This window comes from Petromyzon marinus, chromosome 63 (genome assembly GCF_048934315.1).
Source record: "Petromyzon marinus isolate PM22_M1 ecotype Great Lakes invasive population chromosome 63, UKy_Petmar_22M1.pri1.0, whole genome shotgun sequence".
Classification (NCBI taxonomy): Eukaryota; Metazoa; Chordata; class Hyperoartia; order Petromyzontiformes; family Petromyzontidae; genus Petromyzon; species Petromyzon marinus.
In genome coordinates this window covers 4,482,890-4,500,912 of record NC_133729.1, presented here as the reverse complement: position 1 = coordinate 4,500,912, position 18,023 = coordinate 4,482,890, and the positions used below count along the sequence as shown (strand labels likewise).

The window sequence follows — 18,023 nt, the reverse complement described above, 5'->3', positions numbered from 1 at the left end:
CAGGGAAATTGAGTTTTCAGGTCCATACGGCGTAACAGCCGTTTCAATACGGGGAAAAATGTTTGTCTATTTGTGTTGTGTTTCTCCCTTGTGATGGGACTTTGTGGGATGAACGTTGAGATTTATAAGGGGCACGGGGTGAGCAATAAGGTCTGAATTGCTCTGTGATAAGGTAGGGCACTGATAAGGGATTTACAGGTACGGCACATACACACAACTGCTCAGACACAACTACGCTGCAAACACCAACAACCACAAAGAATACACACACCACTCAAACAGAACCACAAAGAAGACACAAACACCACTCAAACAGAACCACAAACACAACCACAAAGAAGACACACACACCACTCATACAAAACCACAAACACACAACAATCACAAAGAAGACACACACCACTCAAACAGAATCACAAACACACAACAACCACAAAGAAGACACACACACCACTCAAACAGAACCACAAACACAACAACCACAAAGACACACACACCACTCAAACATAATCACAAACACACAACAACCACAAAGCAGACACACACCACTCAAACATAATCACAAACACACTACAACCACAAAGAAGGTACACACACCACTCAAACAGAACCACAAACACAACAATCACAAAGAAGACACACACACACCACTCAAACAGAACCACAAACACAACAATCACAAAGAAGACACACACACACCACTCAAACAGAACCACAAACACAACAACCACAATGAAGACACACACACACACCACTCAAACAGAACCACAAACACAACAACCACAAAGAAGACACACACACCATTCAAACAGAACCACAAACACAACAACCACAATGAAGACACACACACACCACTCAAACAGAACCACAAATACAACAACCACAAAGAATACACACACACCACTCAAACATAATCACAAACACAACAACCACAAAGAAGACACACACCACTCAAACAGAACCACAAACACAACAACCACAAAGAATACACACACACCACTCAAACATAATCACAAACACACACCAACCACAAAGAAGACACACACACCACTCAAACAGAACCACAAACACAACAACCACAAAGAATACACACACACCACTCAAACAGAACCACAAACACACACGTCGCTCCTAGCCGAGTCATACTCTCCAACACACCGATGTTGCTGCACTAGTAACGAAATGGCCACATTCTGTTTACGTGACAAACCTTGCTAATTGGCTGTGGCGGGTGGTGGCGGGTTTGACGACACATTCATATATTTACGCGATCTAACCCAAAACAATACCGATATTATGGATGATATTGGTGGCGAAAGCCTACTCCGTGTTAAACTACGTTTTTATTTTACCAGGTAATGCCCACTGAGCTGATAGCTCAACGAAGTGGTTTATTATCATAGTCACGTGGAAATGTATAGCCGCAGCCAAATGCTCTGAACGCGTGGATGTTTATTCTTGCTAATGGGGCGGGAAGGACCCTGAGAAAAATCCACGCGAGCAAGGGGAGAGATCGAACCCACGCCCTCCGATATACCAGGCGAGGAGGGAGTTAACATCTCCTAGCTACCTTGTTGCCATGGACGCCAAATTCTGTATCTGCGGACTCTGCTAGCGTGTCTGCTTCTTTGAGGCTGTCTTCGATTGCGTCCGACTCTGTGCGTAGCTTAGTGTCAAGCGTGTCTGTGTGGGGAGCGGTAGCGCAGCGGTTAGCGCTGCGCCGCGCCACGAACCCGGCCACCCGAGTTCGATTCCCGCTCACGGCCAACACCGGCGACGATTATCTGAACCGGTCCTGGGCCTCCCCCTAGGTCGACTCAGCCTCAAATGAGTACCCGGTTGCGATGTGTGGGGAGACAAAGGCGGCCGGGCGTGGTTGCTGGCCACCCACCCCCTCGTGCGCCCTGTGCCGTCCTTCATAGGTGCTGCTGCTCGCTAACAGCACTTGCCCCAACAGTCTGTTACAGGGAGCTATGTAACACTGGGTGTGCGAGGAAATTTCACCCGCGTTCTCATTTCCACGCGACGGTCCACACCGTCTCTTACCTGGGATCTTCACAGCCGCGCGCACGTGGTAGCAACAGGGTTCGGTGCTATAAGTCGTCTCTTCTTCACACGCCACCTCCACGTGCGATGGGCTGGGAGGGCAGCGGAGCCTCTCTCCTCCACCTTCCCCCTCGCCTGCCCCGTGTCCCCATGTGCTAGGTAAGGGCACCCAAACCCGGCCTTCTTCTACTACTGCCGAGTAACATAATCCCCGCGGCCACAGCCTCCTGCTGCTGCTGCTACTCGATCCGGCCAGCTGTCGCCACGGAGATAGCAGAGCTTTCGACGTCAGCCCTGACTCACCTCAACCCCCTCCTGTTGCACGCGGGGCTGGGGGAATCTACCGGTCCCTATCACCACCACCACCAGTGGCGGATGATCCTCGTAGCAAAAGTGGTCCCCACGCTAAATGCTTTCAAGCTATCAGTGATTCTGCACCTGCTCTATTACTAGAGTACTATACCGCCTTCGACTTTTATGAACGATTGGGTGTTTAAGGTTAGCGATTTGTCGTATGACAAATTAAAAAATACAATTATATCATCATTAGACCTCTTTTGCCAGTACCAAAATATAGTAACAAGGGTTTCCCCCATTTTTTCTGGCAACAAAACTGAAACCTTTTACAGACATGAATCCTTGTAAAATAAAATTACTTTACGATGCAAGTTACAAATTTGTGTTTTAATATTTACGTGTTTTTTTTTTAATTTAAGACCCCTTTATAACATTTGCTACAGGCCCCGCACTAGCTTCATCCGGGCACTGCACATCACACCTCCCATGTCGGCCATATGAAGTGAATGTGGCCCGCGACTTCAATTCGTGTCGCCCCAAAATGTGGGAGGTAAAAATGCCAGATGAGGTCTCCTTGGGCCCTCTCCGAAGGCCCCTTTGGATGTGAGTGAGACCCGTGACTTGTCACTGTTCGCCAAACGACGCATCCCTACCACCGTAGGCACGCGCCCACGACAGATACGCATCCGTCACTGCAAGTATCTTAGCCACGACTAATTTGGTACTAGAGGCGGCGGCGTTTGGTGGGGGGGGGAATGTTTGATCTTGAAACACTTGTTTATAATTTTGGTGCCGTGCCAGGTCACTTCTGTGACTGGGGCCTTGCGACTCAATGCACATAAGGGCCTCGATCTGCAACTTTGTGTGTGTATGAAAGTGTGACCCGTGTGAGTCGTGGCATTTTGGTGGTTCTGGCATTGTTGTTGTTGCTGAAGGAGGGAGGACTTCTGCCGTACGCCAAATGTTCACAACATTCATGATTTGCTCATGAATGTACGTTGAACTTCTTTCACGCCGTACGTAGCCACCCGTGCTAATCGGAGGTGTGGGGAAAGTTCGTCACACTACATTGGTTCAATGAGAGTAACTGAGGTGGGGGGGGGGGGATAGGAGGCATTCCTCTTTGGAGTAATTCTACTCTGGCTCAGCAGAAGAACATTTGGGAGGTGAACTTCCAGATGAGGTCCTCTTGGCCCTCTCCAAAAGGCACCCCCCCCTGGATGCGAGACCCGGAGCAAACTGCCTCACTCAGCGTCCCTCCTCGACCCCGCTTCTTCCACAGCCCCTGCGCGCGCAGGTTGTGGGTTAACGTGGCGGGGTACAAACGCCGGACTGCCGGTGATGATCGTCCGCGGCCGTGTTCGTTACTTTCCTACCGGATGGCCTCCGCTATATTTTGAGGCCAAGCTGGGATTACGGAGCGGCATCAATTCGGTGCGCGGGCGCACGTTAACCCCCTCCCCGTGACGCATCCGCTCGGCTAAGCCGCTTCTGCCCAGCTAAAGTGCCATCTGCCCAGCTCACGCACCCCCTATTAGTGGTCGTTTTTGTTAACGGGGGGGGGGGGAAAGAAACTCACCCCACACCTCCCATCCACAGCTCTTGTCGATATTTGTAGCCCTTGCTGTGTCCCAGGCTGTCTGACATGAGTTTGAGGCTCTGTTCATTTGCAAATGAAAAGCAATTAACCTGTTTCCGAGACATCTGCAAGTTGCAGGTTAGGCGGGTGTCCCGTTTCACCGCTGAATTCCGGAACGCGCACGCGGCTCAGCGTTAATTCTATTTAGAGAGGCGTAGTAGCGCCGCTGTTCTTACAGACATCGTTACTCACCGCAGGGAACTGTAGCGACACGTCCGCCGCACTCTACGATGGCTGGCGCCAAACTGTGCCACACGTTCCTCCTGCATGGCATTCTCAGCGCCTCGCTACGTCTTTTGACCTGAAGACGTACTGATAGGTTTTTTTTTATTCCTGATGTCGTTCCCATGACGTACGTGTTCCAATGACGTACACGTACTGTACGTCATTGGAACGGAATGTAAAGAAAAACTGATGACATACACATACGCCATCGGAATGGGTTAGGAGTGTTCTAGTGGTGTGACTCTCATTTTGCATCCAGTTGCAGGTAGCCAGGTTAACATCGCTTCAACCCTGCTACACGTGATAAATAATTTCACACTACAGTTGACTCAATACGGGGAATGGCTTGAAAAGTTGTATGATCTTCTGTAGATGTCACGGGTTCTTCATGTTCTGGAGATGTAGATGCCACTGGTTCTTCATGTTCTGCAGATGCCACTGGTTCTTCATGTTCTGCAGATGTAGATGCCACTGGTTCTTCATGTTCTGCAGATGCCACTGGTTCTTCATGTTCTGCAGATGCCACTGGTTCTTCATGTTCTGCAGATGTCGATGCCACTGGTTCTTTATGTTCTGCAGATGTAGATGCCACTGGTTCTTCACGTTCTGCTGATGTAGATGCCACTGGTTCTTCACTTTCTGCAGATGTAGATGCCACTGGTTCTTCACGTTCTGCTGAAGTAGATGCCACTGGTTCTTCACGTTCTGCAGATGTAGATGCCACTGGTTCTTCACGTTCTGCAGATGTAGATGCCACTGGTTCTTCACGTTCTGCAGATGTAGATGCCACTGGTTCTTTATGTTCTGCAGATGTAGATGCCACTGGTTCTTCACCTTCTGCTGATGTATATGCACTGGTTCTTCACGTTCTGCAGATGTAGATGCCACTGGTTCTTCATGTTCTACAGATGTATATGCACTGGTTCTTCACGTTCTGCAGATGTAGATGCCACTGGTTCTTCATGTTCTACAGATGTAGATGCCACTGGTTCTTCAGGTTCTGCAGATGTAGATGTCACTGGTTCTTCAGGTTCTGCAGATGTAGATGTCACTGGTTCTTCAGGTTCTGCAGATGTAGATGCCACTGGTTCTTCACGTTCTGCAGATGTAGATGCCACTGGTTCTTCACGTTCTTCAGATGTAGATGCCACTGGTTCTTTATGTTCTGCAGATGTAGATGCCACTGGTTCTTCACCTTCTGCTGATGTATATGCACTGGTTCTTCACGTTCTGCTGATGTAGATGCCACTGGTTCTTCAGGTTCTGCAGATGTAGATGCCACTGGTTCTTCAGGTTCTGCAGATGTAGATGCCACTGGTTCTTCAGGTTCTGCAGATGTAGATGTCACTGGTTCTGCAGGTTCTGCAGATGTAGATGTCACTGGTTCTTCAGGTTCTGCAGATGTAGATGCCACTGGTTCTTCACGTTCTGCAGATGTAGATGCCACTGGTTCTTCACCTTCTGCAGATGTAGATGCCACTGGTTCTTCACGTTCTGCTGAAGTAGATGCCACTGGTTCTTCACGTTCTGCAGATGTAGATGCCACTGGTTCTTCACGTTCTTCAGATGTAGATGCCACTGGTTCTTTATGTTCTGCAGATGTAGATGCCACTGGTTCTTCACCTTCTGCTGATGTATATGCACTGGTTCTTCACGTTCTGCAGATGTAGATGCCACTGGTTCTTCAGGTTCTGCAGATGTAGATGTCACTGGTTCTTCAGGTTCTGCAGATGTAGATGCCACTGGTTCTTCACGTTCTGCAGATGTAGATGCCACTGGTTCTTCACGTTCTGCAGATGTAGATGCCACTGGTTCTTCACGTTCTGCTGAAGTAGATGCCACTGGTTCTTCACGTTCTGCAGATGTAGATGCCACTGGTTCTTCACGTTCTTCAGATGTAGATGCCACTGATTCTTTATGTTCTGCAGATGTAGATGCCACTGGTTCTTCACCTTCTGCTGATGTATATGCACTGGTTCTTCACGTTCTGCAGATGTAGATGCCACTGGTTCTTCAGGTTCTGCAGATGTAGATGCCACTGGTTCTTCAGGTTCTGCAGATGTAGATGCCACTGGTTCTTCACGTTCTGTAGATATAGATGCCACCACCGCCATATATTGCGCGGCGGTTTAACTTACGATTCTCGGTCTGAACAGGCAACTGGGCATACGGACGAGTTTGTTGGTATCTCTGAAAGTTTGTAAGTGGAATGTTCGTAAGTAGAGGACTCCCTGTACTCGCAATTAACGACTAATCGTCTTGTGTACCGCCAGCTACAAAACATTGTCAACACAATGGAACAAAAACTGAAAAGTGCCCATAAGCGTGGAGATACACTTGCTTTGTTATGAGAGACAGAAAGATGGAACATACACAGGCTAATGACATAATGGAAACTATGAATAAATAATAATAGATTTCGATTTAAAGCTTTCGTGACTGCAGGGATTCATATTCTTGATTCTTTCGTTAAAGTCACGTAGAAGGGAAATAATAAAATAATACAAATAAAACAATAAAATTCTCACGACATTTCGATTGCTTGTGTTGCAATCGAAACGTCGTGAACATTGTATTTTTTATTAGTATTATTTCCCTTCTGCGTGATTTTACCGAAAGAACCAAGAATATGAATAAGAATAGGTTTTAACCTTTCTGGCTAATACAACGGGATTTGTGTTAAGATGTTCAAACACCAAAATAGATTCAACCTTTTGCAAGGCATTAAAAGTCTGCATTAACCGCACATACTTGTGGCAACGACATTATTTAACAAACACGTGGCTCCGATAACAATGTTACGCATTGTCTTTGAAACTGATTTGGCCTACACCAGAGAGAGTAGCGGCCCTTCTTCACGGCCTAGTCGCACCACCAGCGTCAGACCAGAGGACAACGCCACAAGGCGAACAGTACAAAGACAATGCACCTAATCAGAGCAACTTTAGCTCATGGTGAGCAGCTACAAAATGTGACCGGTTTTTTGATACTGGCAAGAAGGTCCAATTTCATTATATTATTATTTACACGCTGGGATTTTTTTGCACACAGCGTTGGTGTACGGTGCTTTTTTTTCAGGAATATTTTTTTGCTGTTTTTTCATGGATTTTATGTTTGCACAGTCACATTAAGATGTTTTCTTGTTCGTGTTATTGTTTTATTGTTTGTTGTGGTTGCACCCAATTCAAGAGCCGAATGGCTCACAGGGCTATACCAAAATAAACTGAAACTTCTATTAACTCGCTCTGTCTGTTGTTGTTGTATCCTCAAATCTTGTAACTCAATTTCACCCACTGCCCAATGTGGTATCGACTGCAAACTTAGTATACTTATGCCATAATGATGACAATACTATATTCTATCATAAAAAAATACATATTTTAAAACATTTGTCATGTTATGTTTCGGCTTGGCTCTAATTGTCCACGCTCAACTCACGTTGGCTGTAAATCACCACGGGTCCCATTACGTTGTGGCAAGCATCGCGGCCACGTCCTGGAGTCGTGGAGTTCTTCCATTACTAGTACGGTACATGTCATTAAAGCGTGTTTAAAAAAAAAGTATTTTTAAATATAACGAAGTAAAATCTCGTGCTGTTGGGTGTAAAGTCATCAATAGACAGCGCAGAGACTTGTCCTACCAGCCCACCCTGCAGGGACCTGTTAAAAAAAGTATTTTTAAATATTACTTATTATTGAACCAAAGAGTATGGATTCGAAAGCTTCAAATCTAGATTGCTCAGGAAAGTAGGAGATTTTTATTTAAAGCTTTCGTGACTGCAGTAATTCATATTCTTAGCTCTTTCGGTAAAGTCACGTTGAAGGGAAACAATAAAATAATAAAATATATAAAACAAACATTCTTTCAAATGTTTCTTGCTGTTGGTTTTCACACCTGATGATGACCGTTTGTGTTATGGTCGAAACGTCGTGAGAATTTTTATTGTTTTATATATATTTATTATTTTATTGTTTCCCTTCAACGTGACTTTACCGAAAGAGCTAAAAATATGAAAGTAGGAGAGTTTGTGCAGGACACACGTCACTCTATAAGGGTCGCTTCGTGACAAGTTTGTAAAAGGACCACCGACGTCTCGTACTCACCACACGGTGCGTTGAGGCTCTGCAAATATTCAGTTGCTTTTTTTTTACCGAAATTCGGAAAAAAACGGCCCCCTTATTTTGGTTTGCCGACCCCGTGACAAGTTTCTGGCAAATCGCCCGACGAAGCCGCTTCTTGTGATCACGGGCGAAACGTCGCGGTACTCAAAATTGTTCAATGTTGTGTGGGTTTACTCTCCCAACACACCGGTGTGCTGAGGGTAGTCATTAATTGTGCGCGTTTTTGTTGAACGTGACATACCATTACTAATTAGGAAGTGTCGGGCGTTGGTGGGTTAACGACACATTTATATTTACGCGATCTAACCCCAAAAAATTTACCTTTATTATGCCAAGCCCTGGCATGTATGTATGTATGTTGAACTTCGTTCGCACCGTACCTAGCCAACCGTGCTAATCGGAGGTGCGGGGGAAGGACAACAAACTAAAAACAAAAAAAGCAGCTTTAAAAAAATTAATTTTCAATCCAGACGGTTTAAAAGTGCAGAGCTCCCAGTGGCTTCCTACTATCGGAAGAGCGTTCCAGACGGCCGCAGAAGTGCATCCGGAGGCACCGCGCGATGCGAGGATGATGGAATGGCAGCCGAGGGATGGGATGCTGTACAAGAGGGCGTCCACTTCATCAGGTGGAGAGCGACGATGAGACCAGCTCGTGTGTGTATGTGCGTGTGTGCAGGATGAGGCACAGGTGGTGCATCGGCCAGTCATCTCAGGCAACCCATGGCACCGGATGGGTCTGTCCCGTGACCTCGTGCCGGTGGGCGTTCGACACTCCACGTGGCCCTAACGTGCACGTGGCCTGGCACAAGCGCTGTGGTTTTTGTTGTTGTGCAGGATCTGGGTGCATTGTCACATCACCGAATTGCGAGGATGGACGGCAGCTTGGGGGGGGGGGGGGGGGTAGGGGCTTCATCTAGCAGTAGATAGACCAGGGCTGCGACGATTAACGGGAATATTAAATGCTCAAACACGAGAGATTAATACTGCAAGGATTCAATTAACATTTAATAGTTATAACTCGACACGCCAATTCACTTACACCAACATATTCACATTCCAGGAATGATGTTCGCCCATCAATGAATCGGACGGCTTATTTATCAAACCGAGCAATTAAATAGTTATTAACTGTGTCATCCCATCGTCTAATGAATCACTTTCAATCACTTACCTAGGAAATGTAATTTAGCAATAACTGAAATTATTATTCTATCAAGCGGTCTCCCACATTATTAATACGACAGAGGAATTTAATCAGGAGCGTAACGACGTGACACACGAGGCTCTCATTATTATTATAATCGTCGTCATCATTAGGGCATGCACACGAACACGTCAGTAGAACCCACAAGTCAAGTCACGAACCGCTAAATTGCAAATCTCCATTTGACAGGCGCGCGCTGGATTCGCAACAGAGAGGACATTACACAGTTGTGGACTATAAGCTCCACCGCACACAGACAGGCACACTCGCGCACACACACGAAGGTGTAATCATGCAGACACTTAATAAATACCGGGTTAACGTGGGAGGCTGTACAGAGTCATTGGCAGGTGGTCCTTAAAAGCAACTGTGAGCGTAGAGGTCAGTATGCGGGTAGTGTGCATTGCTAATAGGCCACAGACGACTGTGTCCACTCTCCTAAGCTGTGTGAACTTCTGTGCCATGTTAACCATTCTATCTTTGTTGTATTTTTACCCAGGTCTGTTTCTTGTTTTTTGCAAAAAGAATCATCGTCTCGATGGGCTGCCGCCTGGCTTTTAAAACAGGGGAATGTTTCCACCGAGGGCATTATCACAATTTAAAATGGGTTTGGACCCGTTTAAACACCATAATCATCATCATCATCTCTACAGCAACAGTGAACAATCTCTACTTCGACATTAATACCACCTTGTCATCTAAAACTAAACGACTCGGGAGAAACTCAAGCACTACGCATCATCTTGAGACATTAGTGGAAGGTGCCTTACAAAAATCGATGTACATTATTATTAGTAGCTGTCCACGCAACTCCTACCCGGCTTTAAATAAACATTTAAACATACAAAAAATAACTACAGCATTTCCCAGGGCTTCATTTCTTCACGGAAGGTTTTTCTGGAATCCCCGAATCCCCTGGGCCCCCCACCCCCTCCCCCCAATAGTAGGAAGGGTGGTCAGTTGGGGGGGGCACAAGGAAATATTTCAGGAGCTCAGCCCCGGACAACCGCCAGCCGAAATAAAGCCCTGGATCTTTAGCTGCACTGACAAACGGATTGCACGCAGAAACCTAAAACCAACAACTCGTGTGGGCTTAACTGTTGACGCCGAGGTGACGAGATGTTATCTCCCTCGCCTGGTGTGCAGGAGGTCGTGGGTTCAATCAAGACCCTGACGCCTGCTGCTGTGTATTTTGAGGTTGCGTGTCTCTCTCTCTCATCATCATCACGGTGGCTATGAGATGTTAACTACCTCGCCTGGAGTACAGGAGGTCGTGGGTTCGATCCCGACCCTGACGCCTGCTGCTGCTGTATATTTGTAGTTTGCGTGTCTCTCTCTCTCATCATCATCACGGTGGCTATGAGATGTTAACTACCTCGCCTGGAGTACAGGAGGTCGTGGGTTCGATCCCGACCCTGACGCCTGCTGCTGTATATTTGGAGTCTGCGTGTCTCTCTCTCTCATCATCATCACGGTGGCTAGGAGATGTTATCTCCCTCGCCTGGTGTACAGGAGGTCGTGGGTTCGATCCCGACCCTGACGCCTGCTGCTGTATATTTGGAGTCTGCGTGTCTCTCTCTCTCATCATCATCACGGTGGCTAGGAGATGTTAACTACCTCGCCTGGTGTACAGGAGGTCGTGGGTTCAATCAAGACCCTGACGCCTGCTGCTGTATATTTGGAGTTTGCGTGTCTCTCTCTCATCATCATCACGGTGGCTAGGAGATGTTAACTGCCTCGCCTGGTATGCAGGAGGTCGTGGGTTCGATCCTGACCCTGACGCCTGCTGCTGTATATTTGGAGTTTGCGGCGTTTCTCTCCCCGTGGTCGCGTGGATTTTTTTATCCGGATCCTCGGGGTTTTTTTCCCTTCACGTTTTAAAACGTGCGTTTAGACCATTTCGATTATTTGGCTGCTATAAATGTCCAAACGGTAAGCCACTTTTGTTGAGCTACCACCTGTGGCCAGGTCGCTTTTGAAAAAAAGTCAATAGCTCAGTGGGCTTTGTCTGGCAGGATGGGGGATGGTTTAGTGTTTCATTTGTAAGTGTTTGGGTGATTTTCTTTACCTTTCTTATACATTTTATCACCTGATCACGGACGCTTGTGTTGCGACCGAAACGTCGTTTCTTTTATTATTTTTTCTTCTACCTACGTGGACTTTACCGAAAGAACCAGAGAGTATGGATTCCTGCAGTCACGAAAGCTTCAAATCAAGACCTTGTTATACTTTCCACTGCTATCGAGTTTTTGTGCCGTTTGTTGTTGTAACGTTCTTATCTGCCCCAGACTGGACATCTGTGAGAAAGAGCTTTAGAGCTCATCGGATTCCTCCAGCAATAAATATTCTGATTCTGATTCAGGGTCCCACCGCCGACACCTCCGTCTTATCAGGGTTGGACCTCACGACGATGGCTCAACAAAAAAGTCAATAGCTCAGTGGGCTTTGTCTGGCAGGATGGGGGATGGTTTAGTGTTTCATTTGTAAGTGTTTGGGTGATTTTCTTTACCTTTCTTATACATTTTATCACCTGATCACGGACGCTTGTGTTGCGACCGAAACGTCGTTTCTTTTATTATTTTTTCTTCTACCTACGTGGACTTTACCGAAAGAACCAGAGAGTATGGATTCCTGCAGTCACGAAAGCTTCAAATCAAGACCTTGTTATACTTTCCACTGCTATCGAGTTTTTGTGCCGTTTGTTGTTGTAACGTTCTTATCTGCCCCAGACTGGACATCTGTGAGAAAGAGCTTTAGAGCTCATCGGATTCCTCCAGCAATAAATATTCTGATTCTGATTCAGGGTCCCACCGCCGACACCTCCGTCTTATCAGGGTTGGACCTCACGACGATGGCGTCGCTTTGAACAGTTCAGCTGACAACGCGACGTCAAGTCTCACATTCGCGTTGTACTGTACACCGCGCTCGCTTAAAGCGCGCGCAACGTTGCACGATTCGCCGTGCGCAAAAACACGGAAATAAAAAATACTGCCTCTCATCTATAAACAATACGAGTGGATGACCGCCCTGGGTTGAGTTGCACCTCGCTCCGATTCCCATGCAAAATAATTCAGGGATGAATCTGCACTTCTCGTGCCGAGGCTGTGTCTACGGGACTGGGCACGGTGGCTAGGAGATGTTAACTACCCCGCCTGGTATGCAGGAGGTCGTGGGTTCGATCCCGACCCTGACGATGCCTGTTGTATATTTGGAGTTTGCGTGTCTCTCTCTCATCACCATCACGGTGGCCAGGAGATGTTAACTACCTTGACTGCTATGCAGGAGGTCATAGGTTCGATCCTGACCCTTACAACACCTGTTGTATATTTTGCGTGTCTCTCTCCTCAGTGGCCGCGTGGATTTTTTCTCCGATATATCCCTACACATTTAGAATCAACGTGCATTCAGAGTATTTGGCTGCTTTAAATTTCCACGTGATGAGCCACTTCGGTGAACAATCAATTGGGGCCAGCTCGCTTCTGAAAAACACCTATGTAGCTCTATTTTAAAGCTTCAAGGTTCCACTGACAAATAATTATAAGACTCACCGAGAGTGTAGGGCACACGGCTTCCCTGATTGGGTCAACCTGCCGCGCGCCCCGACAGTGGACGCCTTCCACCCCCACGCTTTTTTGGACGCAGTCTGAACAAATTGGACTGCGCGAGGAATTCACCAATCACTTGGGGGTGAACGTGCCCCAAGAGAGTGGTGACCTTGCGCTTTCTCGTCGTCGGGATTTAATTGCCCAGAATTAGCAGCTTGAAAATGTGGCTTTGGCTGGAATAAATAATAACAATAATCATTTACTTCATTGTTTTTCGGGAAGCCTTTCCGGCATAGCCCGAATTCGAGTTTCACAGAGTGGGGCCGACTCAGTTCGATGCGTGTATCATGAACGCCGACACTATTTGAACTGCCCAAATACACGAATTGCTACTTGCATACCAGGCAACTTCATCTCCTTCAAACCATCAATCTCACGAGAACAACTTTACATCACCAGTGGAAGCCCTGGCATTCGATATACGACCACCGTTTCTGTACAGCAGATGCGGTTACGTTAACGCGCCGTATGTGTATCCACATTGCATGTGTGTACGTACGTTGAACTTCTTTCACACCGTACGTAGCCAACCGTGCTAATCGGAGGTGCGATTGTAATTGTAATCGTACCGAACCAACCAAAACTCACCTCATCCGTCATTAACACTGCCTTATTTCAGTGCCCCTTATTCAGAGGACAGCTTTAACCTGAAGAAGGGTTATGATATATTTTCATGGTTTGCACACCTAAGGTTGAAAGCTTTTTGTTATGCATTCGTGCTATCTGTCCGTCTGTACATAATGGAGACGGGGAGGGGGGAAACAATAATTATTGTAAAAATGATCCAATATGACCCAAACGTTTGTACAACATTGTGTTGCTATTAGGGATTCACCCTTGAAAGCTAAAAAAAACGGGCAAATTCATCGAAAATTTACCGAAATATTTGAGACGCAAACAAGCACCAAAATTACTACTGCTTTGCAAATCCGCAAATAAAATTAGGCCCGGCAGCTAGCTACCCCCGTCAGCTTCCGAAACCTCCCCATTAAACGCTCGCGAAGCCAAAAGCGCGCTCGGAAACGCATTGCACGATGCATGGGGAGGGGGGGCGTTAACTCTCGTCCCGCTGCGAGGCAGTGTCAATGACGATGGGTGGGCGAGCGGTCCAACCCCCACTTCTCGTCTTGACAAGACTCACCGATCCGTCGGCTCGCCTGCCGCTGGGTTTTTTTCGGCCCCTTTGCCCGCGGAGATCGTCGGCGCGGCTCGCGGGCCCTGCTGGCCCCGCCTGTCACAATGACGCCGAAGGTTCTTGGGAGGTGGGAACGCCTTTTAACTAACGATGCACGAGGAGGGGAAGGGGGGGGGAGGGGGAGGAGGGGGAGACCCGTGCTGCCGTCGCGCGCGTGCGTGCACGTACGCACGCACGCACGTGCTCGCTCGATCAGCGCATGTCGCCCTCGGAGTCGTCCGGGATGGTTTTCTTGATGCGCAGGAGCATGGTCGTCATCCACTGGTCCATCCTCGCCCCGGAGTCGAACTCCTTCACCTGCGAGGAGGGCACGCGCGCACCCACGCGGCCGTTCGAAACGCCCGAGCGGTCGACGTCCGGTGGGAGGGTGTCGGAGTCGAGTCGCAGTCGTCGGCGTTTGGTCAGATGCACTTTTTCCACTGGCACACCCGGGCCGAGCCACAATCAGGGGTGGCTTTGCCATTGGCGGACTTGCAGTGCAGAGCCGGAAACTAACTGTGATGCGCTGGACTCACGAGACATTTAACTACCTGAAACTATATATATTTTTTAAAATTTTACCAGGTAAAGGCCCCACTGAGCTAAGACGCTCTTTTTTCAGAAGTGAGCTGGGCTTTCAAAAATGATAGCTCAAAGCAGTGGCCGATCATCATGTGGAAATTTATAGCAGCCAATTACGCTATAGAGGGAAAAAACGGTGGACCCGGAGAAAAATCCACGTGACCACGGGTAGAGAGACATGCAAACTCCAAATATACACGTGTCGGGGTTGGGATGAAACCCACGACTTCCTGCAAACAAGGCGAGGTAGTTAACATTTTCGCCAGGGCGGTGCCCAATTTGAAGCTGGCTCGGGGCCAAGCAGGGCCAGGGGGCGAGGCTAATGATGCTTTGTGAGCGATGTGAGCGGTGAGGACACAGCGTCATCACCTGTACGCATCTCATCTCGTCCGTTGCGTGTGACATAGCCCGGCCAAAGACTTCCCCACAAGCGTCGCGTTGATTTCTGTCGACTCGAGATGTTTGATGCGGTGACAATGATGACACTGGCGACGCGTGGCTCCGGTGATAATGATGTGGTGGGATGATGACGATAACTTGATCAAGGGACGGTGATGATATTGCGATGAGCTGCATTGACCACCGACACTCACGCCATTCCGATTTCCGCAATCACCGACTCGAAGCGCACCGACGCGACGCAGAGGTTACGCAAACGTAACACGACGCAGCGACGGTCTCGCTCAGCGGACGGATGTCGTGAATCTTTTAACACGTTCCCAACCCGCCTCTCACATTCGGGGGCAACGCTTGGCACACGCGGCGGTGGGTGGCGGAGGAGGGAGGGAGGTGGGGGGGGCCGGTGGGAGAAATCTGGGAGCGCGGCTCGCCGTCGCCCGCCTCACCGTCTCGGTGAACGCTTCCAAGTTGTTCTCCTCGTGAGCTTCGAGCAGTTTCTGTTGCGGAAACAACAGCAGGGGTGGGTGGTCAGCTCCGTGTCACCATCGCTCAACGCCTTGCCGCTCCTGCAGCTGAGCCCCGGCGCTGAGCCCCGTCTCTCTCTCTCAGGAAACCCAATGTCCCGTGGCGCTGAGCCAGCAGCCGAGATATCAACTAAACTTAAAAAGATGATTTTTTATTTTTTTTAACCAGGGTAAGCCCCACTGAGCTACGTAGCTATTTTTTTCTGTCACGTTAGGTTCGGCACGGGCAGAGTATGTTTAGAATGACAATTAAAAATAAATGACAGAGACATTATACAGATATAGGGTGACTACTGTGCTCTAAACTAAACAGAAACTTTTGTATGTTACCAGCTAAGGCCCACTGAGCTATAGAGATATTTTTCAGAAGCGACCTGGCCACGAATGATAGCTCAACGAAGCGGCTTATCATCACGTGTAAATGTATAGCAGCCAGATACGCTGAACGCGTGATATTGATGCTAAGTGTGGAGGGAAAAACCGGAGGACCCGGAGAAAAATCCACGCGACCATGAGGAGAGAGACACGCAAACTCCAAATATACAGCAGGTGTCAAGGTCGGGATTGAACCCACCCCCTCCTGCATACCAGGCGATGTAGTTAACATCTCAACACGGGGAGAGAGACGCAAACTCCTAATATACAACAGGCATCGTCGGGGTCGGGATCGAATCCACGGCCTCCTGCATACCAGGCGAGACAGTTAACATCTACCAGTCACCATGATGATGATAGAGAGACGCGCAAACTTCAAATATACAACAGGCATCGTCAGGTTTGGGATCGAACCCACGGCCTCCTGCATACCAGGCGAGGTAGTTAACATCTACCAGTCACCGTGATGATGAGAGAGAGACGCGCAAACTCCAAATATACAACAGGCATCGTCAGGTTTGGGATCGAACCCACGGCCTCCTGCATACCAGGCGAGGTAGTTAACATCTACCAGTCACCGTGGCGCCCGGCAGTTTGTTAAACGCTACACCATGGGCGGGTCTTTGTTGTGTGGATGGGCCCCCCCCCCCACGCCGTTCACCTTGACGAATTTGCATTCACGCGAGTCGGCGAAGGCAGGAAACATCTGCTCGTATTTCTCCACGGCGATCTGGTGGCAGACACAGGCAGAGAGAGTTGCTGAGAGCAGCGGTTCCCTACACCCCCCCCCCTGTTGGCTGCTGGGTACTGCAGCCCCCCCCCTTGTTGAATTTTGTTTCAACCCGAGTAGTAACCCCCCCCCACCACCCCTTGCCTGACCCAACACGCTTTTGAGAAATAAATGTGGATAACGCAGCTGTAAAACCCTTAGCAGTGCGCTACCTGATTATAGACCACTAGTACACTCATCACTAGTACACTCACCACTAGCACACTCACCACTAGTACACTCACCACTAGTACCCTCACCACTAGCACACTCACCACTAGCACACTCATCACTAGTACACTCATCACTAGTACACTCACCACTAGTACACTCATCACTAGTACACTCACCACGAGTACACTCATCACTAGTACACTCACCACTACACTCATCACTAGTACACTCACCACTAGTACACTCATCACTTGTACACTCATCACTTGTACACTCACCACTAAACTCACCACTACATATCTATAAAACCCCTTATCAGTGCCCTACCCTATCACAGACCAATTCAGACCTTATTGGTTACCCCGTGCCCCTTATAAATCTCAACGTTCATCCTACAAAGTCCCATCACAAAGGAGAAACACAACACAAACACAACATTTTTCTCCCGTATTGAAGCGGCTGTTTTACGCCGTATGGACCTGAAAACTCAATTTCCCTGTACAACAATACGGGGTAAACCGTGTGGCTTGACACGGTATGGGATAATGAACGTCGAGACTTTAGCCCAATTGTCAATTTTGCGGGGTTATCCTCAACCAGCTATCTGGTAACCTCAAGCGAATGAAAAACCATTGAACGGAACGCTCAGCACGCGTGACGGAATTCGCTCGCTCTCGTCGGTTACTCTTGCAAACCCGCGCTGTGTACGGTCGATGAGTTTAGAAAGGTTATTTTTAACATCCTTCTAAGTTACCACATGGATTTAAATGTTATCGTAGTTATTTTACATTGCCAGATTCATACGTGATCATTCACCGAGGACTCTCACGTATAAGGTATAATTTCACACGCTTAGAAATCACCTCGGGTACCCCCCGGGACATTGACA

General features: G+C 48.1%; 1 protein-coding gene across 3 annotated transcripts in view; it reads right to left on the bottom strand.

Moving 5' to 3' along the window:
- Positions 1–9,305: 9,305 nt before the first annotated feature.
- Positions 9,306–18,023, bottom strand: part of LOC116956131 (beta-soluble NSF attachment protein-like) — a 32,133-nt gene continuing 23,415 nt past the window's right edge. For all 3 annotated transcript variants that reach the window (XM_032977596.2, XM_032977594.2, XM_032977597.2), the window contains exons 10-12: positions 16,853–16,921; positions 15,739–15,789; positions 9,306–14,629 (exon numbers count right to left, since the gene is read on the bottom strand). In XM_032977596.2, the coding sequence (XP_032833487.1) occupies positions 14,525–14,629; positions 15,739–15,789; positions 16,853–16,921 (225 nt within the window). In that variant the 3' untranslated portion in view covers positions 9,306–14,524. The remainder of the gene's footprint in view (positions 14,630–15,738; positions 15,790–16,852; positions 16,922–18,023) is intronic.